Genomic DNA, 23,818 nt, shown 5'->3' with positions numbered 1-23,818 from the left:
CGCCCACCCAACGATCCTCCTACCTGTTCCATTCCAGCTCTGCCCACAGAAGTCCATTCTATCCACCAAAACGGGTGAATGGACCTTCCGGTGTGTATCCACCTATCTCCGGACTGCGTGGAGTGAGACTTCTTACTTCCCCTTCCTGCTGCACCCCACTGAGCTCCTTCCCCAGATGTTTTGTTTTGTTTATAGAAGGGGGTCTGCAGACCTTCAGGACCTTGCACAGGGGGTGAAGTGGGTGGGAGGGATTGGTGGACGTCGCCACCCCCTCTTCTGCAAACAGAAGTGCCATTTGAGCAAAGTGGCACCTTTAAGACCAACAAGGTTTTATTCAAGGTGTGACTTCTTCATGCACATGAAAGTTTATACCCAGAATTAAACTTTGTTGGTCTTAAAGGTGCCACTGGACTCAAACTTTGTTCTATTGCTTCAGGCTAACACAACTGCCCAATGCTCCCTCTAAGCTGTGGACTCTTGTGAGCAAAAATTCTGCTTCGTGAGCTACTGGCATTAAAGTTGTGAGCCAGCGATTTGGCCACTGCATAAATTAGTTTGCTCTGGAGCCATCCTTCCTGAGCTAAGACATAAATGTGTGAGCTGGAGGCTAAAAAACTGTGAGCTAGCTCACACTAACTCAGCTTAGAGGGAACACTGCGTGCCCATCTGAATCTTTTTTCTTTGGGTGTCATTAGAAGATCCCAGCAAAACAGGGATCACATGGTCAGGGAGCCAATCAGATCTGACTACCTGATGACATCAGCAAAGGCAAATGAAGCTACGTGACTCTACTTTTGAGGCTCTGGGTTCAGCTTTTCAGTGTGCCAGACTACACCGTGGACTGAGCATTTGGGAAGTGCACATCTGAGTCAGAGCATTATTGTGTGGACAGAGGACATCCACCTTCACGCAGGGTTTCCCATATGCATCCAAATGTAAACCCCAGCGGCGGTTCCCAGTTTTATCACACTGTGCTGTGGTGTAGTGGAGCACAGAAAAATCAGGGAACATCAGCCCCAATGGCTGAAGCAATGGGAACGCATTTACTTTCCTCCCCACCCATTCTGAAAAATGCATGTGCTTTTCTAGGGGGTATGAAAACATTAACGGATCTTGGGCCCGATTCAGGTCTGCTCTGACCAAAAACCAGAAGTGAAAATCAGCAGGACAAGAAGAAACATGGGACAGCAAGGGAAGCAACGCCTCTTCTGCTCTCTCAAAACTATTGTCTGTTGCAGGACTTACGGCGCCTCTGAGCACATTCAGAGTTCATTGCCCTCACCAGTGAACAAACACAGCTTGAGATCTAGACGAATCGAAAACATCTGAGTGTTCCAGCTTCAAAACAAGCTTAAACCCCCACACACACACACACACCCGCAGCCTGCCTCCATCTCCAGCTATGAGAAAGGAGTGTTATCAAGAGCGGAAAGACCAGGTGTCAAGCCTCTTGGGGTCCTGGAGGATGAGCGGGGTGCGGTCTCGTGCACTGCGGACTGAACTGTTACGGGAGCCGAGCCCAGCCCCTCCCTGTTCCCACACGCTCAGAAGGGTGGAGGCAGCTACCGGAAACCACTGAGGCTGAAATGCCCCCACACTCAGTCACAGGCGGAAGAACCTGGAGCCAAGCAGCTGCTGCATCAGTCGAGAAGCAGGCCACCAAATATGGAGTGGTGTGACTGTTTGATGTCTGGGAGGGGAAACTAGGACTCCAGGGCTCTCTCCCTCTGGTTCTGAGAGGAGGCTAGCGAGGAGGCACAGCGGTGGGTGGGCTGGGAGCCAGAACTCCTGGGTCCTCTCCCAGTGGACGCAGCCGTAAAACATTCTGACTTTGCATTCGAGAGCGCACCAGGCAGAATGCAGCTCCGCTCCTCGGCAAACCCCGCACACAAACATTCCAGACCCAAGAGGGTGTCTGAATTTGGCTTTCAAAGCAGAATTTGGTTGCGGGGGCGGGGAGGAAGAGACTATAAAATTGTAAACACTCAGACTTCAAACAGTCCTCTCCTGCCGATTCCAAACGACTCTGCTACCCTTTCCCATCCGATTCCTCCACCTGCTCCTCCCTCATGCTTCTGCTTCAAAACTTCAGTCCTTGTTATAAAAATCTCTCTGCCTCCGCATCTCTCTGACTTTATCGGGTTTCTCTTCCTCCAGGGCCGGCCCGAGGTTGTCCTGCGCTCTAGGCGAGCGCAAATGCCAACCTCCCGGCGAGGCCTGGAGACCTCTCCGCCAGAACCAGGCTGGGAGGAGGGTCACCCAGCCGCCGCTCGCCTCCCCCCCGCCGCTGCTGCTCGCCTCCCCCCCCGCCTCCCCTCCCCCGCAGCCTCTCTGTTGGGGGAAAAAGCTACAGAAGGCGGCGGCCAGCGGTGTGGGAGATGGTGTGGCGGCGAGGAGCGAGCAGGATCGTGGGGATGTGGCTACTCCGCCGCTATCATGGCTACTTTTTAAAGGGAGCTCTGGGGGGGGATACGGGCACGTGAGAGAGAGGCTTTCCTTTCCTGATTCCCTGACTGTTGAGAGAGGAGGAGATGGAGGCAGGGCGAGCTGATGGCGGGCGGGGCGTGGGGGAGGGGGGCGACGAGGAGCGAGCAGGATCGCGGGGGTGCGCAGCTCTGAAGTGCAGAGCTATGGCCACCCGCGCGCCACGCCCCCCCACACGTCGCTGGCGGGTTCCCCGGCAAAAGCTTCCCCAGCCACCTCCGCCGGGCGCTTCTGAGTTGCTAAGGGTGCCAGAGGGGCGGGCGCCCGGTTAGGGCAGCAGTGGGTTGCAGGGGGTTGGGGGGGCACAGTTTGGCGCCCCTGAGGGCCGGCGTGCCCTAGGCCAGACACTAGCTGGCCTAGTGATAGAGCCGGCCCTGCCTGTGCCTTCATTCCATTCTGCACAAGCTTATTCCCACTTCCAGGATGTCTGTTGTGCTGCTTGCTATGCCTGGAAAAGCCCCCTCCCCATTCACCAGCCCACTTCCTCCTCCTCTTCTTCCTACACCTTTTCCCCCTGTTCCACCACTGTCATCCCATTCCGTCACAACCACTAACCTGAGCTCTCCTCTCCATCTGTCCCTTTGACTGTCCAACGTAAGAGTTCTAGGTAAGGAATACATCCCTTTTGTACAGTATCTCGCACACGCTACTTGCCCTTATTTAACAGGAACTACAGCATTCATTTAAAGGGGAGGGGCAATTTACCGCTTTGACTTCAGAACAGACTTGGGGTTGGACTAGATGACCCTTGGAGATCCCTTCCAGCTCTGTGATTCTATGACTTCTGTCTGTAGCGAAGACTTCACCTGTTGCTCTACTAACACAATGGTGCACTTTCCGCAGTTTGGAGAAGGAAGCAGTGTTAAGATTTGCTGAGGTTCAAATTATCCCGGAAGGGCTGCCTTTGGGAAGGCAGCCCAGCTGCCTAATCTAGGCCTGTGATTTCTTGGTGGTAGCAACACACTCTGCACATGCTCAGAGGCACTCCCCTCACCAGTTATGTGGTAGATATAGGAAGAGGAAAAAAGTCCCAGCAGCAGATAATGATGTGTGAGATGCATATTGTGGTACAGATAAAAGTCACACAAAACCACGAGCACACACGGCCCCCCACCCCCGGCTCAAATGTAGTCTAATGAGAGAACTACAAATCACTTCTAGAAATGGAAGATGGAAGAGTCTGTTGAGCTGATACCCTCCTCAGCCCACCCCCTACACTTGACCAGCACTCACTGATTCTCATCCAGATCTCCAAACTTGCAGAGGTATGGGAAATTATTCCTGATGATCTTAAATTCTTCCTGTGAAATGTGACCGTCTCCATCCACGTCAAAGTTCTGGAAGACAGACTGAAAGACAAAGTGTGGGGGGGGGGGACAGGGGGACCAAGAGATCCCGGTCATGATACCTTCAGCTCTAGGAGTCTTCGTCAACCCTGCAATTCCCCTTCCTCCAGGCACTGGGATCGGGATCCTTCCCACTCCCCCCAAACTGTTTCAGCTTGCTGGCTGTTCTTTCTGTCGTTGCTGTTCCCAGATTTATTGGCTGTGGGGTTGTGACCCCCACCCCTTTCGCCTGAATCTGGTTTCCCCCCCACCCCATTTATACTATTCTGTTTACATTCCTCTCTGTTGTTATTACATTCCACTCCTTGATTTGGTTTTCGTTTGTGATGGAGCCTCCTTTTTTTTTTTAAAAAAAGGGGGGGTTGTTTTCAAGCCACCAGCTTTGATGGTTTTGGTGTGGAGGTGAGGTGAGCTCATTTTATCTTTGAAGGGAAACCGCCTCAAGAGTTTTGTGCTGGGAGGGCAGCCGAGAAAGCAGGGAGGTTAAGATAAACAAGAGGCTTGTGGCTCCATAAAGATTAACAAATTTTGATCCTAGCACAGGCCTTTGTGGGCTAGAGCCCAAGAACGTGTGCTAGAAGAATATCTTGTTAGTCTTTGAGGTGCCACAAGACTCCTGTTTGTCTAGCTCAAGACAGTCTGGTTACTGTGAAAAAGAGATATTTTTACATCTAGTATCCAGCACCTGAAACGTGCTTATCTGATGACAGAAGCAAAGGACTCCAGGTTACAAGTCCCACCCGCCCCAAGGGGCTGAATGCTGAGCTCTGGGAAAGCCCCAGTCAAGCTTGGATTGGGGAGGGGACTCCAAGGAGCAGCCCAGAGCAGGTGTCTATGCTCGGAGAACGCAGTTTTCGTTTGCTGATCATTTAGTACATCTAGAAAAGCCATCCTGTGTCTTTACAAACAGGAGGAGGAGTCTAGCGGCACCTTAAAGGTGAACGTGCTTTGATTCTAGCATCAGCTTTCATCCCAGACAAAAGAAAAAACTTGTTTGTCTTTAAAGTGCCACAAGATGCCTGCTTAGTTTTGTGGCCAACAGACTAACATCCCCTCCCCCTATTTCTGTAAGGTAAGAGGAGCACACTGTAACAGGAATGTTGGTGATTTGTTTCATTTATACCCTTCTCTCTCCTTAATGGGGACCCAAAACAGCTTACATTGTTCTCCTCTCCCCCATCGTCATAACAACCCTGTGAGGTAGGCTAGGCTGAGAGAGAGAGACTGGCCCAAGGTCACCCAGCAAGCTTCCACGGTCGAGTGGGGATTAAAACCTGGGACTGCCAGATCCTAGGCTGACACTCTAACCCAGGGTGTCAAACATGCGGCCCGGGGGCCGGATCAGGCCCCCGGAGGGCTTCTATCAGGCCCACAGTGGAACTGGCTGTCTTCTGCTTCTTCTTCCAGTTCTGCTGCTGCGTCATTGTAGGTTTGCAACTTACAGATACACACCTGAACAGCTTACTCAAGATTGCAACAGCACAGACATTTTGATGCAATAATTCAGAGCAAGGGGTGTCAGTTATCAGACACTGTTAAATAAAGAAAATATTGCAAGAGTGCTAATGCTTTAAGCATGTTTTTATTTTAAGTTAAAAAAAACTTTGTGTTTGTGTCCTTTATAAAGTTTATATCTTCGCTACCTGGCATTACATTTTATGACACACATGGCCCAGCCCAACAAAGTTTCATTTATATCAGACCTGACCCTCATAACAAATGAGTTCGACACCGTTGCTCTAACCACTGCCTGCATTCCAGGAGTCACTTCGAAGGAACCAGTGGTGCACAGTCATCATTTTCTGTCCTTCCCTTGAGCACCGCCTACAAAAACACCTCTTTATCACGTCTAGACTAGAGGGGCACTGGTACCCAGGATGCCAGACCTCTAAACCTGGGGTCTCTCTTCATTCTGTCCTTACTCAAGATACGAAGGGCAGACCTCTATCTACGCCAAATCAGGCAATTGGCCCCTTTCCTATGTCCCCCTGACCTAGCCACAGTGATCCACACAATGGTCACCTCCAGGTTAGACTACTGTAACTTACTCAACGCAGGGCTGTCCTTGAGACTGACCCAGAAACTTCAACTGCTCCAGAACGCAGCAGCACTGGTCCTTACAGGCACCCCTATTAGAGCACACATTGAACTGGTGCTCTGCCAGCTGCACTGGCTCCAGATTGAGACCAGATCAAGTTCAAGGTGTTGGGTTTTACCTTTAAAGCCCTACACAGTCTGGGACCAATATATCTGCGGGACCGCCTCTCCTGGCATACCCTCCCAAACAGCATTATGCTCTTCTAATAACAATACACTGACGATCCCAGGACCAAGGAGTATTTGCCTGGCGTCAACCAGAGACAGAGCCTTTTCATTGGTGGCTCCAGCTTGGCGTAATGCACTTCCAGCTGAGATCTGGACCCTGCAGGATTTGGTACAATTCCATGGGGCCTGTAAGATGGAGATGTACCACCAAGCCTATGGATGAGGTCAGGAGAACGCCCATCCATACAGATCCACTGCCTCTTCCTCCCCCCTCTCTCCCTGGGGCAGCCATATAGTAATTGTACAGGCCATCTTAGGAATTGTATTGCTGGAATTGTTTTAATGGATATGTTTTAATCTTATATACATTCTATTTCTTATATGTTAGAACCCGCTCTGAGCCCCACAGTAGTGGAGGAGAGGGGGGATAAAAATAGAATAAAATAAACAATCAAATAATCTTCTCTTGTCCTCTTTGGGCCTTGCAGTCTCCTTTACAATTTATCCTTCCCTGCCTCCAATGAGTTCAAGATGGAATATATAATTTTCCTCCTCCTCCTCCATTTTATCCTCACAACGACCCTGCGAGGTGGCTTAAGCTGAGAGAGAAAATGTCACCAGGGCCAGGTCTCCCAGCAAGCTTCACAGCAGAGTGGAAATCTGAACCTGGGTCTCCCAGATCCTAGTATGGAATGATAACCACTATACTACACTGCCCCCGGTCACTTTGTTTACCCACACCCAGTAAACTTCCACTGGCAAGCTGGTAGTACCACCACAAATCCACCTTACCAAGCTTCTGCTGCAATTTTTTCCCCTTTACTGGGAAACGTGGACGATCAGGGATACCGCATAGACCTCCTGTGCTACCAAGGCTAATGTTTGTTTTTTACATTTCACCCAATACTTCCAGCGTTCAGCCGACTGAAACTTGTCTACATAACTGGCTGGCCTTCTGCAGATTGGGGCGAAGAGAAACACTGAAGCCAGCCACCAGGAATGAGGACGACCTGCCATTTCTGGTTTGATTACCTGGCACTTCTGGTTTGGAGAAACTATTTATGACACTCTAATCCTGCCCTTCTTCCAAGGAGCTCAGGGTGATGTGCATGGCTGGTCTCCACTGCAACAACCTTGTGAAGTGAGGCAGAGAGTGGCTGGTCTACAGGCACTCACGGCAGAAGACGGATTTGAACCCAGCCCTCGCAGGCCCTCATCCAACACACTCGAGCTCCTTAAAGAGGCTGGGTGGAAGCTCAAAACATCCTTGGCACGATGATCATATTTTCACATGGCCAGGGCCTCCCCCGACATATTGCACTCCCCCTGCCCTTCCCTTCCCGCCTCCTTACCTCCACCATCTTCTCGATGTGCTTGCGCACGACTGCCTGATCCGGCTTGGGTTTGGGCACCGATGCCCACTCCTCGATGACAACTGGCTGGGGTGGTGGGGTGGAGGACGTAGGGCTGGAAGGCTGGAACAGAGATGCCAAACAAGTTGCTGGAGCCCGTGGAAGGGGCAGGGGCTTTTGTAGAGAGGCAGCTGGTTCTGGGGTGGGACAAAGGGGTACAGACACGAGGACCTTCCCCCTTCTTCTTCACAGGTTCACTACACTCACATTCGACCTTTGGCGTGCTTATTTATATCCTGTTTTCTTCTCCAGTGGGAACACAGAGCTCTTTACATCTATTTTATTTTTATTCATTTAATTTGTATCCCACCCGCCCCACTGAGGCAGGCTCAGGGTGTGTGTGTGTGTGTATATATATGAATACACACAGAGAGAGAGAGGGCTATTTTTGGGCAGGAACGCACAGGAATGGAGTTCCGGCTAGCTTCCAAAACCAGGGGGCGGGCACATGTAGCAAGCCCCGCCCCCTGCTCCCAGCAGCCCTCAGTTGGGCCACGAGGAGCAAGAAGCAGGGAGGTAAGTTGCAGAGCCCCCCCCCCCACCTTTCCCAGCCCGCGCCAAGGCACAGGGCCCGGGAAGGCCTGCGCTGCCTTTCCCGGCCCATGCCGAGGTGCAGGGCCTGGGAAGGCCCGTGGAGCCCCCTGCCTTTCCCAGGGTGTGGCCTAATATGCCAATGAGCCGCACTGTCAGGGGTGTGGCCTATGCTAATGAGTTCCTGCTGGGCTTTTTCTGCAAAAAAGCACTGTATATATATGTGTGTGTGTGTGTGTGTATATGAATGTATATAAAACAGGAGAGTAGTTAAGACACAATATTTCATTAGGTAAAATCGCACTGTTCTCTATCCTCCTCTGTTTTGTCCTCACAACAGCCCTGTGAAGTAGGCTGAGAGAGAAAGATTGTGCGTGTGTGTTTGTCTCAGGCCTAAGGTCAGCCTGCAAGCTTCCACAACAGAGCAGAGATTTGAACCTGGGTCTCCCAGGTCCCAGGCCAACATTCTAACCACTCATCTTTCGCCCAAGTAAGGGGAACGAAGATGGTGAGGGGTCTGGAGGAAAGGCTGAAGGAGCTGGGTACATTTAGCTTGGAGAGGAGATGACTGAGAGGTGGTATGATAACCTTCTTCAAGTACTTGAAGGGCTGTCATGGAGAGGATGGTGCGGAGTTGTTTTCTGTGGCCCCAGAAGGTCGGACCAGAACCAGCGGGTTGAAATTAAATCAGAAGAGTTTTCGGCTAAACATTAGGAAGAACTTCCTGACAGAGCCGTTCCTCAGTGGAACAGGCTTCCTTGGGAGGTGGTGGGCTCTCCTTCTTTGGAGGTTTTCAAACAGAGGCTAGATGGTCATTTGGCTGCAATGCTGATTGTTTGAACTTAGGCAGATCACAAGAAGGGAGGACAGGAAGGGTTGCATCTGGGCTTAGTTCTCGTAGCCCTTTCTTACACGCCCAGGGAAATGCTGATTGTCCCTTTGGGGTCAGGAAGAAGTTGTTCTCCAGGCCAGTTTGGCCAGTGATCCTGGAGGTTGGTTTGTTTGTTTTTAACCCTCTTCTGGGCATGGAGCAGGGGTCACTGGGGGTGTGGGGGGAGGTATTTGTGAATTTCCTGCATTATGCAGAGGGTTGGACTAGATGACCCTGGAGGTCCCTTCCCACTCTATGATTCTAAGTCGTGTTTTACCTTATTGCACCCCTGTGAGAAAGGTTAGGAAGAGAGACAGTAGTGACTTATCCCAGGGTCACCCTTTGAGGCTGCGCAGGGGTTTCCCTTGCACCTGGCTTTTTACATCTGAGCCCAGCCCTTTTGCAGCTGTGCCAACCTGGCTCTCCCCCCCCTCCCCCCTCCCCCAGGCATCCAGCTTCCTGCAAAGCAAAACTTTAAGCCATTTCCTTTAAGTCTGCCTCCATCTCCAGCACGGTGGCGAAGGAAGCAAGGAGGACCAGGGGCACCAGATGAACAACAGCTTGATAGCGAACAAGCCCACAGCTGCATCCAGCAGTTCCGTTTTCGGGGAACAGGAAGTGCAGCCTCGAGGGAGGAAGCCTGGAACAGGCTGGCGAGGAAGGATAATTACGTCCCCTCCACGACTCCCGCCTTCCCTTCCCCACTTTGAACATCTTCAAGAGCCAAATCCCTGCTAACCAGGAGAGCCAGCAGCCTGAAGAACAGTACTAAAGAGCAGGTAGAGAGATGGGCGGTCATGCAGAGGGAACCCGCGTGACAGAGAGGGAGACCGAGAGCAGATTTTTCAACCAAACCTCAGCCCCAGAGTGACAAGGCATTGTCCTCTATGCATATTTGAGGAGAATGCCTCTGAGCATGTGAAAGGTGCAATTTTTTAAAAAAAACACAGGCTACCTTCTAACACACCTAAGGATTCAAAGGAATGAGCTTCCGGACAGCCCTGGGCCTTCAAAAGTAAGCTTTGTTTTTAGCAATCATCCGCTGCACAGAGCAAAGCAGTCAGAAAATTTCAGCGTTTGCTCCTTTCAGTCTGGCCAAAGTATTTTGCCATTCTTACACCCTGCTGTCCTCTCAACAAGGCAGCAGGTTCACTGGAAGCCAGGGTCTGTTCCTGAAAGGAAAGGTGCCGGGACTCAAGGTTGCCTGGAAGACATTGCCGGAGGAATGAGATCTGGTTGAGGACACTGCAGCAGGGGAAATGGACTCTGCACATGCGTCTTCTTCCCCACGTTCTTGGGCATGGAGAGTATGTCACGGGGCTAATCCCTGGTTCAAAACAGAGAGAGCGGCTGGCTCCTTCGAGTCAGGCTCCTGCCCTGGATCTTGGGCACGCCAGCCTCGCGAGCAGTGTACACTCACTGTGGATTTGTTCCGGGGCTCCCGTTGCAGAGAGAGTTGGTAGATCTCCTCTTCTGTCTGGTACTGATCTAGAGAGACCTGCAGGGAATGGTGCAAATTAGAAGGAACAAGGGGTGGACCCGTGATACTCGCGGGGGGGGGGGACCTCCACACATGAGGCAAAGGAGGAAGCAGCAGGAGGAGGTAAGTATCCCCCCCATCCTGCCGGTTCCTCCCCCGTCTCCTCCCCCCCCCGCCTCCGAAGTGGTGAGGCAGGTCACAGGGCGTTCCCTGCGCATGCGCAGGGGATGCTCTGATATTTTGGGGGGGATTTAAGTATCCCCCCCAATATTTTTTTAAAGGTTTCAGATTTTTGTGCACACCTGGGGACTGCCCCAAGTGTGCACAAACATCTCCCTCCCCCCCAGTTGCCCCCGATGTGCAGAAATAAGTATCCGCACGCCAGGGGGCGACTTCGGAATTAGATATATAGATGCCAAGACACCCTTCCCCTCTGGAAGGCGTGGGCACATGAACACATGAAGCTGCCTTATGCTGAATCAGACCATTGGTCCACCAGGGCCAGTACTGTTTACTCAGACTGGCAGCAGCTCTCCGGAGTCTCAGGCAGAGGCCTTTCCAATCACCTATGACCTGATTCTTTTAACTGGAGATGCTGGGGATTGAACCTGCGACCTTCTGCATGCCAAGCAGTGCGGTTCAAACCACCAGCTGAAGGGAACAGCCTTCTGTATTATGGCTCCCCCATGACTCCACTAACCATCTTTTCCTGCAATTCCACCCCCCTCCCAAAGTGCTGGTTCCTTTACAAGCAAAAGATGCTTATTTATTTTATTTATATCCCGTTTTCCTCCCTAATTGGGATCCTCCAGAGTGGCTTATCACATGATCCTCTCCTCCTTCACCTTATCTAAAAAAACCACAACCTTGCAAGGTAGGTTAGGCTGAGTGATGTGATGGATTCAGGGTCACCTGGCAAGTATCCATGGCAGGGTGGGAATTCAAACGCAGTTGTCCCAGTCCCTAGTCCAACACACCAGCTCTCCATAATGGAGCTGTAATTCATAACAGAGGGGCCACGGTGGCTCAGAGGTTAAGATGCTGAGCTGCAGACCGGAAGGTTGGTATCTTGGCAGTTCGAAACCCGAGTGCCGCCCGTGATGGAGTGAGCTCCCGTCTCTGGCCCCAGCTCCTGCTAACCTAGCAGTTCGAAAGCAAGAAGTTGCAAGTAGGTAAATAGGTACCACTTCGCTGGGAAGGTAACAGCGTTCCGTGTGCCTCGGCATTTAGTCATGCCGGCCACATGACCACGGAAGAAGTCTTCGGACAACGCTGGCTCTTCGGCTTGGAAACGGAGATGAGCACAGCCTTCTAGAGTCGGATTCAACTGGCTTTCGAGCAAGGGAAACCTTAATTCATCACATGGGAGAATGTCCTTTCCACAGAAAGCCCTGCTACCCAGAGATGGGAGGCTGATGGTCATTCACTGAAGGGTAATCGAGGGAACTCGTATAGCCTGGCTGTCCATCCCAATGAGATGTGGGCAGGCTTCCCCAAAAAGGGACTAGGGGGGGGGTCTCTGCATATAGGAACTGCAACGGAAGCATGTGGAGCGGAGGAGTGGCCTGGAATACTGGGGAGAGGAGGTTCGGGGGGGGCAGCCTGGGGTGCTCTGAGGATTTGGATTTGGGGGCTGTGCTTCAGGGCATCCCGACTGTTCCTCCTCCCTCTGTGAAGTTCAGTGAGAAGCTGCAAGTCTTCACTGTTCTTTCTCTCTCTCTCTCTCTGACGTCCCACTACAGACGTGAGAGAACAAGACCAGGCAGGTGCTGCCCCACTCAGCTCCATTCTTCTAGTGTTTTGACACAGAGAGGTCTGGAAGCATGCATTTTTTAAAAATCCATCTTCACACCCCACCAGTTTGGTGTAGTGGTTAAATGTGCGGACTCTAATCTGGGAGAACCGGGTTTGATTCCCCACTCCTCCACTTGCACCTGCTGATGTGACCTTGGGTCAGTCACAAGATCTGGCACAGCTGTCCTTGGAAAAGAGCAGTTTGTGTCAGAATTCTCTCAGCCCCACCCACCTCACAGGGTGTCTGTTGCGGGGAGGGGAAGGGAAAGGAGTTTGTAAGCCGCTCTGAGACTCCAAGTGAAGGGTGGGGTATAAATCCAATCTCCTCCTCCTCCACCTTAGATCTATGGGTAACATCCTCTTGGTTCTTCTGCTTTTGTCCCAAGTTTGGACAGGAAAGGCACACAGAGGGTGTGTTCTCAAAGGCCGCCACTGCGGCCCCACGACCATAAAACTCCCTTCCACTGGAGAGTCATCGGAACCAAATCTGCCTCCACTTTTTAAAAAAGTTTCTGATTTGGCCCAGCTTTTGATGGCCAAGACTAAGGAGGAGGAGGAGATTGGATTTATACCCAGCCCTTCATTCAGAGTCTCAGAGCAGCTTACAATCGCCTTCCCTTCTCTCCCCACAACAGACACCCTCTGAGGTAGGTGAGGCTGCGAGAGGACTGAGAGAACTGCTCTTGAGAGAACAGCTCTGAGAGAACTGTGACTGGCCCAAGGTCACCCGGCAGCTGCATGTAGAGGACGGGGAATCAAACCCGGTTCTCCAAATTAGAGTCCGCTGCTCTTGACCACTACAACAAACTAGCATATTTTACATTTAGCACAATTGCTATTTGTCACTTGATGAGTCCTGAGTTCAAGAAATGAGGTGGGCCAGAACTGCAAGTGAAAGAAGAAATTAATCATGTCCTGTAACTGAAGATTTTGTCGAATACCCTAAGGCAGTGATGGCGAACCTTTTAGAGACCGAGTGACCAAACTGCGACCCAAAACCCACTTATTTATCGCAAAGTGCCAACACGGCAATTTAACCTGAATACTGACGTTTTACTTTAAAAAAAACAACTCATACATAAACTTAAAATGATCCAAACAAAGTAAGGAAAGCAATCCCAAATGCTTTCATTTAATTAAAATTATTTGGCAGAGAATTTGACACTTTAATGATGGTCTGGGCCTGGCTGGGGCGATGGCACGCGTGCCCACAGAGAGGGCTCTGAGTGCCGCCTCTGGCACCCGTGCCATAGGTTCGCCACCACTGCCCTAAGGGAAATAACATGAAATCCAAGCCCACCTATCACAATCTAGCCTGACAAACCTACAGACCCAGAACCCTAAAAGCCTGTCCATTGCCAAACCTTGCCTCTCACAGCCATTCCTCCCCCTAGCCTTTTACCCTACAGATTGAGTATTTCTTACTTCACAGAAACTGCACTGTCAGCAACTTCCTCTTGAACAGCTGGAGTGTTTATTGACATTCTATGACAGACACTGTATGACACCACACAAACGGTTTGATCAATGGCTTAGCGAGGCTCACAGGTGATGAGTGACGCCAATTTTTAGCCATATAGATACAAATTATCTTTGTGGGCGAGGATGCTAAAAAGAGGTGTGTATTGTGCAGTTGTTGGTGGTGGTGAATCTCACCATAAGCAAATTGAGGAGGTCAGTGTTGGCCTCAAAAGGGGGCCGGATACTCTGCACCATGGCCAGGTCACTCAGGATACTGAACAGCTGCTGCATCTTGTTTCCATTCAGGCAGGTGTGGGCACGATCCAGCCAGTCAGGGAGTGCTACGTGAACAGCCACCAGGTCCTTGAGGTGAACCCCCAGGATGGGGAACTTGAAGCCCACACACTCTGCAAAGCACCGCCGATAACGGCTGTAGTTCCCCACTGACGTCAGCAATTCAGTGAGCGATTCCCATACCTGAAGGTGACCAGGAAAGAGAGCAGAAGGGGTCAGCAAAGGGTCAACAGGCTAACCCACACTTGAAGAAGTGGGTTTAGACGGAAGACACAAAAGACAGCAGAGAGGCAGCCTTACCTATAGGGAGGGTAGTAATTGCCCAATGAGGGCTAGAAACTTGCTTTGATCCTTAAATGAATGCTAATATCTGGCAGCCAGCCTCTGCACTAAATGTGACGTACAGATAGCCATGGTGGAGGAAGAGGGTTTAAACCCATCAGGGAGCAGGGCTGTGGGGCTCCAGGCATGAACCGAAGTCAACTGAACTCCAGTGCTGTTCATGCACCAATTAAGTGAACTGAACTCCAGGAGTGGATTGAACCTCCAGTGCTGTTCTGCTTACTGCTACACCTCTGTGTTTCCTCCAGTCCCCGGGACACAGCCTTGTGACTGCAGCCCATACCCACCCATCACCTACCTTTGTGGTCTCTGGGCTCACAAAACTGTGCGTCTCCTTGAGCCGGGAGATGGAGCTGTGGCTCAGGCCGCCCACCACCGCCATCAGCGTGTTGAAATTCTGCAGCTGTAGCAGCCTCTGAGCGCGGACAGAGCGACAGGCGATACGGCAGTGGAGAAAGAGGAAGACAAAGTGGGGTTGGGACAGGGGAAAGAGGCACGGTCAGTTCCAACCTGTTGGAGAATTCACGGCAGAACACGACTGAGGACAACTCCCCTTTGGGTCAGCCCTGGCTGGGATATGTCCCGTAGCCCTTCAGACTGAGGGTTTCAGATGAGTCACAGTTTGATTGGCAGAGTAGGAGGACTTCTGCATTTCCAGCCTGTCACTACTGTTGGATAGAGCAGGGATGGGTCTCTGCACTTAGGAGGAGGAGGAAGGGCTCAGTTCATGGGAAGCCACACTGGCTTGCCCAGAAGCCTCCAATTGCCTGTTGAGACCATCAGGCCTGACCCACACAGGCACCTAGAGGTCTCTGCAGAAACCCTGAAGCCACAGAACTCGCACTCCCCGGAACAAGTTGCCCTGGCAGTTTGGTCGCAGCCAACCACTAGAAGGAAGTGCACCCACCGCAACACTTGGCAGAGTTGCGAGACACAAAAACAAAAAGAGCCTTGAGAGAAGCAGCCGTCGGATGTGCGTAGAGAAGGCTGGATTCTGGGGCAACACTGGTTTGGCCTGGGGACTGGTACACATTCTGCCCCGCCGCTGCATCCCTCTCATTCCTCCTCAGTCTGTGACTGTATAAATAGATTTTTATAGTCGCCGGCAACTGTTCCTCCCTCCCCTTCAGAAGGAACACCATCTAGCAAGAATAAAAAGGTCGCCCTGAACTTCACACCGGTCCACCAGGGAAGGACAAACCAAACAAAGTTTTATTTATATAGCTGGCTTCCCTGCTGATGGGATGCTCACGGCCCTCTCAGGGAAAGCAGTGTCATGACAGACCGCTTTGCAGTCGAGCTAAGCCTGGATTTGGGTGGTTGCAGCAGCTGGGGGGATGCAGAGCCTGGCAAGAGACATCTGGGGGCTGGGACCGCTCACCTCCTCAGTTGAAAAAGCAGGATGGAGGGGAGAGACTCTCAGATCTCCTTAGCCGAGTTTGTTTGTCGAAACTAAAATGTTTATTCGCCTAATCCAAATTGTTTTCAGGCGGAGCGGCGGTGGCGGTGGAAAGTCCCAGCAAGCCACAGCTGACGGATGGCGACCCCGTGGGATCTTCAAGTCAAGAGACGTGTTCTGCCATTGCCTGCCTCTGCGTAGCGACCCTGGACTTCCTCACTGGTCTCCCATCCGAATACTAACCGGGGCTGACCCTGCTTAACTTCCAATGCTCCCTCTAAGCTGTGGGAGTCTTGTGAACAAAAAAATCTACTTTGTGGGCTCCTGGCATTCAAGCTGTGAGCGAGCGATTTGGCTGCTGCATCAATTCGTTTGCTCTGGAACCGTCCTTCCTGAGTGAAGGCAAAAATGTGTGAGCCGGAGGCTAAAAAACGGTGAGCTAGCTCACACTGACTCAGCTTAGAGGGGACACTGCTTCCGAAATCTGATGAGATCAAGCTAGCCTCACCAAATGGTCAAAGCTGTACCCTCCCACCTTCTGCTCTGAGCTGGCCAAGAGAGACCAGAATCAGTCAAGATCAGTGTTCCCTCTAAGCAGAGTTAGTGTGAGCCAGCTCACAGTTTTTTAGCCTCCAGCTCACACATTCTTGCCTTCGCTCAGGAAGGACGGCTTCAGAGCAAACTAATTTAAGCAGTAGCCAATTTGCTCGCTCACAACTTTAATGCCAGTAGCTCACAAAGTAGAATTTTTGCTCACAAGACTCCACGGCTTAGAGGGAGCATTGTTCAAGATAGATTCAGGTGGGGCGGCCGTGTTGGCCTGAAGCAGCAGAACAAAGTCTGAGTCTGGCGGCACCTTTAAGGCCAACAGAGTTTTATTCAAGGTGTGAGCTTTCGTGTGCATGACACACTTCCTCAGATTCAAGTTACTTTCACTCCTAATTTGTCTGCAGAGTCCCCAGGTTAAGGATGCTGTTGGGTTTTAAAGGGTTCTTGTAAGTCTGGACAGGTTTAACAGCATCACCATAAAAACTGTTTTGTTATCGAGAAGATTCAGGCTGTCTTCTCTTTTTTTAAAAAAGAAGAAAAAACCCTGTGCTTTCTCACCTGCGCCACCATGACAAAGCGGGTGATGACCTGAGCTCGCTGCTGAGCCGTCGGCTTGCTGAGAACCATCAGCTGCACCCACTGGGAGACACTGTTGAAGAGGGTGATGAATCGCTCCAGGATGGGGTTGTCCACCGTGCAGCCGTGCATGACAAAACTGTGGTAGTCTTGAAACTGGAGGAAAGGAGGGGAAAGTTGCGAGTTCGGGGGGGGGGCTCAACAATATGAAGACACACCCTACCAGCTAATCACGCGGAGGAGGAGGAGGAGGAGGAGGAGGAGGAGGAGATTGGATTTATAGCCCACCCTTCACTCTGAGTCTCAGAGCGGCTTACAAACTCCTTTCCCTTCCCCTCCCCACAACAGACACCCTGTGAGGTAGGTAGGGCTGAGAGAGCTCTTTCGAGGACTGCTCTTGAGAGAACAGCTCTGAAAGAACTTGTGACTGACCTAAGGTCACAGCAACAGCTGCAAGTGGAGGAGTGGGGAATCAACCCCAGTTCTTCCAGATTAGAGTCTGCGCACTTAACCACTACACCAAACTGGCTCTGGATTTGACTTCCACCTGCAAAAGAAGTTCTCTCTCAGTTCTTGCTAGCACCTGGAATCCTACTTCAAAGCTGATTCCACCAGAAGAGTGGCAGGAGGGCCAGATCCATGAGTTGCTTTTGCCAGCTCTGTCCATAGAGCCATGCCCACCTTTGGCCACTGACAGCAGCCAGTATGCAATGGGTGCATGGCCATGGTTCAGTGGTACAGTATTTGCTTTGCATGCCTAAGGTCTCAGGTTCAATCCCCGGCACCTCCAGTTGAAAAGGATCAGGCTAGTAGATGGTAGAAAAGACCTCTACCTGAGACCCTGAAGAGCCGCTGCCAGTCAGAGTAGACAATACTGACCTTACGGACCAATGGTCTGACTCAGTAAAAGGCGGTTTCATGTGTTCATATGGCATAAATTAATTAACAGTGAAATCACCACGCCTTGACCTTGCTCCCAGCATTGGGAGAGGGGTCAACTGTGAGGAGCTGGTTCTTATGGGCCTTGAGATAACAATGCCACCTTAAATACCTTGGGGGCACTAAACCAGGTGTGTGGCAAGCGCCAGACACAGCAGCACCAGGGACAACATGCAGTAATGCCTGGGAGGGGGGAAGTGGGTGTGGAATCCCTCCCCCCCCACTCACTCCAAGGAAAGAAGAAGAAGAAGAGAAGAGATTGGATTTATACCCCGCCCTTCACTTGGGAGTCTCAGAGCGGCTTACAAACGCCTTTCCCTTCCCCTCCCCACAACAGACACCCTGTGAGGTGGGTGGGGCTGAGAGAGCTCTGACACAAACTGCTCTTTTTCAAGGACAGCTGTGCCAGAGCTTGTGACTGACCCAAGGTCACATCAGCAGGTGCAAGTGGAGGAGTGGGGAATCAAACCCGGTTCTCCCAGATTAGAGTCCGCGCACTTAACCACTACACCAAACTGGCTCTCACACCAAACTGGCCAAACTGGGAAAGCCCAGCCTGATCTCAGAGAAATGATTAATCTTCCAGGAAAGGAGCACTAGTAGGAAGGAGGGCTCAGGAAAAGCTTGCTTCTCACCAGGATCTTGCTGAAGGAGCGGTATTCCAGGTGAGTGAGATGCTCGGCCAGCTCCCCCGATTCCAAGTGGTCGAAAAGGAGCGATGTTTTGCGCTTCTTCTGGGCCACTGGCTGGCGTTGCGTGACTTGCCGCTTCCACTTGTAAGTAGGGCTGGGAAAGGACAGGAGAGGTCAGCCGTGAAGTGGGATGCAAATGGAGACATGCAAATGGGCTAATTGCTCGGCAGAAGACCACGCTGGGGCTCATGCCTGCCTCATCTCCCTAATCTGAGATGCATGGGGGGGGGAGGGTTTGCAGTTATTCCATGTTTTAAATTATTTGTTTCTTTTAAAAATGGATATCCAGTCTTAGAACCCCCCCCCAAAAAAAAACAGACCCTCAAAGTGGTTTACACTAAAATCCATCATCTCATTAAGGCCACAAATGAGAACAAAACCACGTAAAAATATTTAAAATCAATGCGTAACCGTCACAATCCCAGCCTCAGCAAAAGGCATCCTAAAAAAAAGTGTCCAATCAGCCTCCTGAACCTGGGGACTCTCCTTGAGTAGCATGTTCCACACAGAGGAGAAAGCCCTGCTTAGGGAAAAGCTCTGCCATCTTTACTACTTTTACACCCAGAATACACTGGAAAATGTATGCTTTTGGGGACAGCACTATATGTGCAATTGTAGCAAAACCTGGTACGAACGCCATATTTCCAGACAACATTTTGCAGTGGAATCACACCCAACTCTAACCCGCTGCAAAAAAAAAAAATGCAACCCACAAATCCAGGGTGGGAGGGACAGCAGGCCCCCCCTCGTTTACCTACACGCTTTCTATGTCGATGAGATTGCTGTGACATTGATTCCCTTCCCGGCCCAGAAGTTCCTTCAGCTCCTTGATCTGGTCTGCCAGTTCTGGGTTCAAATCAAATTCCGCTGGAAATGCCGAGATCCAGTATCTGCCAGGGACCAAGAAAGACAGTCAGCACCAAAGGGGAGAAGAAGTGTCCTCTGGAGCTGGCATTGTTAACCTAGAAGTCTTCTCCCAGTTGAAGACCACTGAAGCATCAGTGGAGACCAGTGTTCCCTCTAAGCTGAATTAGTGTGAGCTAGCTCACAGGTTTTTAGCCTCCGGCTCACACATTTTTGTCTTAGCTCAGGAAGGATGGCTCCAGAGCAAACTAATTGATGCAGTAGCCAAATCACTCGCTCACAACTTTAAAGCCAGGAGCCCACAAAATAGAATTTTTGCTCACAAGACTCCCACAGCTTACAGGGAACATTGGTGAAGACCCCAAAGTTTGTTTGGGAGCCATTGAAATGGTAGCATCCTGCCCAGCACTGGATCCTGCTTCCTGGCTACATTCCCAGCTCCTTCCTCTCCCAGGATGCATTTCCAAATGATGATATATAGTTGCTGGACCTTAGGCCGGTAGCACAAAGCCCGGTCCTCAGTCTATGAAGTTTTGGGCATCAGTTTTGGTGAGAGAGCCCCAACCACCAAAGGCTCACATAGTGCATTCCGTTGTTATTTCGACGCAAAACTCTTGCACTGAAAGCAGATTTGTGTGTGTGGGTTCCTGCTAGGGCACTGAGTTCAAGTTAAGCCCTTCCCACCTTCCACCCCTGTACCAGGACCTACCTGACTAGATGACACGTCTTCATCTGCAGGGAATTGTTTTCTGGCCCACGCGATTCCTGATAGGTTCAGGGCAGAGTTAAGGACATAATTGCATCAGTCTTGGAAAGAATGTTAAACTGGAGATTATCAGGCAAGTAGGTGAGGGTGCAGATTTTTATGGTACAGTCACATCCCAGGTTACACTGCATCGAACATGAGACTATGTTCTTTTTTATTTTATGTATCATCCCACCTTTCTCCCCCATGGGGACTCCAAACATCCTACGACATCGTCCCCTCCTCCAACCTATCCTCACAACAAGAAGCATGTGAGGTACAAGAGAAGAGATTGGATTTATACTCCACCCTTCACTACCTGAAGGAGTCTCAGAGTGGCTTACAATCCCTCTCCCTTCCCCTCCCCACAAAGGACACCCTGTGGGGTAGGCGGGGCTGAGAGAGCTCTTTCGAGAACTGCCCTTGAGAGAACAGCTCTGAAAGAATTTATAACCAGCCCAAGGTCACACCAGCAGCTGCATGTGGCGGAGTGGGGAATCAAACCCGGTTCTCCCAGATTAGAGTCCGCACACTTAACCACTACACCAAACCACACCAAACTGGCAATAAACCAAGAGAGTGTAACAGGACAAGATCTGTTGGTGAGCTTCACTGGCAGAGTAGGGAATTTGAACCTGGGTCTCCCAGGTCCTAGTCTACCACACAAACCACTAAGCCACTCTGGCTCTTTGGCAGCAGTCTCTAAAACTTGATTTAAATTTCATGCTGGCTGAGAATAACTCATCCACAACCCTTTGGTGTTTGTCTGGATTCTCATTTAAACTGGGCCGCTACCTGTGCAAAGTCCAGTTTAAAAAAGGAAAGGTGACATGGCTGCAAAGTTCCACACAGACGAGTTCTTTCAGCAACCACTATGTTGAAATACGGAGTACATGGATTTAAAAAACAAAACAAAACTTTCTTCAGTCAGCACCCAGCTCCCATTCATTCTCAAGAACACTCAGCCCATTCTTCTTTATAAATGCAAAGAAAGCATGAAAATTAATATAGAAACTTTCCAATGCAGCTGAAGGCTCCAAGAGGGGACAGATTTGGAGGCGCCATCCCCCTTGTTTGCTCTGCAAAAGATGGAAGGCTTGAAGAAAAAATGGGACAGGGCACTTCTGGAAGGATGTCAGAGAATAATCCACTCTGTCGCCTCACTGCTGTGGACGGCACAATCATGCGCTCCTTTCCCTGGGACTGCAGAGGCGGAAAGGAAGCTGCCCCCCACTCACCACCCTCTGGAGACACAGACTTCCAGGGAGTATCATGACTTTGGCTAGCAAGCCCTTTGGTGTTGGCGGTGAGGGGCTGCTTCCTGTTTTAAAGAAGGGGGCACTGTCAAAGGAAACGAAGCAGACAGCACATGAGAAATTTGCAGGGGGAGGAAACGGAGATACATAGTCCAGGCGAGGAAAAGTGGATGAGCATAAATTGTGTGGGCCAGGGGGTGGGGTGGGGGTAAACAAGGATATATCTTCAGCAACTTGGCAGCCAGCTCTGAGGAAGGGATGTACCAGGGGTGCATCATGAGAAACATGCGGACCAGTTGTGGGTCTCGAACTTTGCCCTCGTCATCTGCAAGAGAACACAGAACAGGTCAGAGGAAACCCTTCATGCATCTCCTGCCACTCGCCCTCTGGAACCTCCCCCTCCCCCCACCATCTTGCTCCCTCCAGCACAGACAGCTGTTTGATTGTTTAAAATACTTGCATCCCACCCCTGCTGATAAAAAAGATTCTGAGACCATTCCTGTCAAACTGAGGGGGACCAAGGCAGCAGCAGCAGCAGCAGCCTTCTTGCAGAGCGCCACTCCTTCAATCGCGGTAGATGTGTTGCAGCAAACCCAAATGGGAGTCTTGCAGCACCTTAAAGACTAACACCGTTTTAATTCTGGCTTAAGCTTTCATGGATAAGCATGCAGCTTAAGACCTTTTTGAAGGAGGAAGAAAGACCCTTCCTGACCCCCCAAAAGGCCACAACCTGAGGGCCAATCTGCAGCCCGCTTAGGGAGGACTTCCTTGATGCCTTTCTGCATGTTGTTCTTTTTCTCAGCCTGCCGCTCCCCACAGCACAGGCAGGCACACGTGAGAAACGCTGCATCTGTTTTTAGCCATAGGTTCCATTTGCAGCTCCAGCCCTCTCTGACCCCCGGGTGCTATTCCCACAAGGGGCCTGTGGAAGCTTTTCCAAAAAAAAACTTGACACCAGCCACCTCCTACTCTGAGCAAGGAGCAACAAGTAAGCTGAAGACGGGTCATTAGCAACAAGCAAGCTAAAGGGTATTTCTTCCTCTGTCAAAAAGTCTTAAGCTGCAAGAGGTAGCCTTTTCCTTCCTTCCTTCCCTCATCCCAGAAACAGCAGCAGCGGAAATGCAGGAATCAGCCCTGAGCTACCAGCAGGCTAAAATCCTGGGTCTACCACCAGCCCCAAAGACTTGCAAGTCTTTTGGACAAGTGTACCACAAGTCAAGCTGAAAGTCTGCTGATCTCATGCAACATACAGCCCAAAGTCAGCGCTGCTGCTTAGCACAGACTTGTCTGCAGTCTACCGAACTGGGTGGATGCAGCTGTGCAATACAGTGCAAAAGAGGCAGGCAGGCAGGCATCTATGCCAGAGATAGGCCCCCTGAGGGGCAGCCCTTTTTTGGCTCCCATCCAGGAACACCCTCACCCCCCCATGCTTGTGTGGCTCGGGACATCCATTGCAAGCTGACCCACTCCCCAGATTTGACTCCACAAAACAATCCTGCTCCTCCCTCCCCTACTCACCAAAAGCTTCAATGCAGCCATGTAGAAGTTCATCCACCGTGCACCCCTTCTCCAGGTCCAGAGTCCCAGACATTTCAGCTCCGCGGCCCTGCCACCCAAGCCGGGTACAGCACTGTCACCAGTGTCGGTGGGTAAGTACCCCTGAGAGTGCACCTGAACAAGAACAAGAGAAGAGCATTATTGATAATGCAACTATTTCTGGGATTGGAACCAGGGGAGGGCGGCTGCTGCAGCTTCACACAGAGGAAGATGCATCCTAACCGGAGGATAAACCCCACATTAGCAAACAGAGTACCAAAGGTAACCAAAACACGCCACAGGACCTTCCTGGAGCATGGCGGGAATGCTGAAACCAAAACACAAGCCAAGCGGAGATTGCTGACGGTGTTCTCACAGGGAATGCAGAAATTGCCCTGTACACTTCACCCTGGCTGGGGACAGCATCACAAGCGTTTGCATGAGGAACACTGGAATGGTGGTTCCCAGTTCTCCCTGTCAGGGAAAGAACAGGTGGAAGAGAGCATGGTGTAGTGGTCACGGTGTCAGATTAGGATCTGAGAGACCCAGGACTGAATTGCCACCCTGCCATGAAAGCGCACTGGGCGACGTGAGCGAGGCACTGGTATGCTCTCAGTTGAACGTTACCGTCGCAATGATAAAACGGAGGAGAGGTGGACAATATTGTAAGCTGCCTGTGTCCCCAGTGGAGAGGAAGGTAAAGGTAAAGGTTCCCTTGCTCGAAAGCCAGTCGAGTCCGACTCTAGGGTTGCGGTGCTCATCTCCGTTTCAAAGCCGAAGAGCCAGCGCTGTCCGAAGACGTTTCCGTGGTCATGTGGCCGGCATGACTAAACACCAAGGCGCATGGAACGCTGTTACCTTCCCACCAAAGTGGTCCCTATTTATCTACTTGCAATTTCTTGCTTTCGAACTGCTAGGTTGGCAGGAGCTGGAACTAGAGATGGGAGCTCACTCCGTCATGCGGCACCCGGGTCTCGAACTG

At 51.1% G+C, this 23,818-nt stretch overlaps 1 protein-coding gene across 5 annotated transcripts in view; it reads right to left on the bottom strand.

The window, feature by feature from the left end:
- RASGRP2 (RAS guanyl releasing protein 2) overlaps positions 1 to 23,818 on the bottom strand; it is a 50,074-nt gene that overhangs the window by 20,058 nt on the left and 6,198 nt on the right. For all 5 annotated transcript variants that reach the window (XM_015423911.1, XM_015423907.1, XM_015423910.1 and 2 more), the window contains exons 2-12: positions 22,819 to 22,971; positions 21,523 to 21,625; positions 20,009 to 20,071; positions 19,194 to 19,325; positions 18,379 to 18,529; positions 16,787 to 16,960; positions 14,579 to 14,695; positions 13,840 to 14,121; positions 10,330 to 10,407; positions 7,448 to 7,570; positions 3,718 to 3,833 (exon numbers count right to left, since the gene is read on the bottom strand). In XM_015423911.1, coding sequence (XP_015279397.1) covers positions 3,718 to 3,833; positions 7,448 to 7,570; positions 10,330 to 10,407; positions 13,840 to 14,121; positions 14,579 to 14,695; positions 16,787 to 16,960; positions 18,379 to 18,529; positions 19,194 to 19,325; positions 20,009 to 20,071; positions 21,523 to 21,625; positions 22,819 to 22,891 — 1,412 coding nt within the window. In that variant the 5' untranslated portion in view covers positions 22,892 to 22,971. The remainder of the gene's footprint in view (positions 1 to 3,717; positions 3,834 to 7,447; positions 7,571 to 10,329; positions 10,408 to 13,839; positions 14,122 to 14,578; positions 14,696 to 16,786; positions 16,961 to 18,378; positions 18,530 to 19,193; positions 19,326 to 20,008; positions 20,072 to 21,522; positions 21,626 to 22,818; positions 22,972 to 23,818) is intronic.

The sequence above is a fragment of the Gekko japonicus genome, unplaced genomic scaffold (genome assembly GCF_001447785.1).
Source record: "Gekko japonicus isolate JY-2015 unplaced genomic scaffold, Gekko_japonicus_V1.1 scaffold313, whole genome shotgun sequence".
In the NCBI taxonomy this organism is placed as follows: domain Eukaryota; kingdom Metazoa; phylum Chordata; class Lepidosauria; order Squamata; family Gekkonidae; genus Gekko; species Gekko japonicus.
This window is presented reverse-complemented; position numbering and strand designations above follow the sequence as displayed.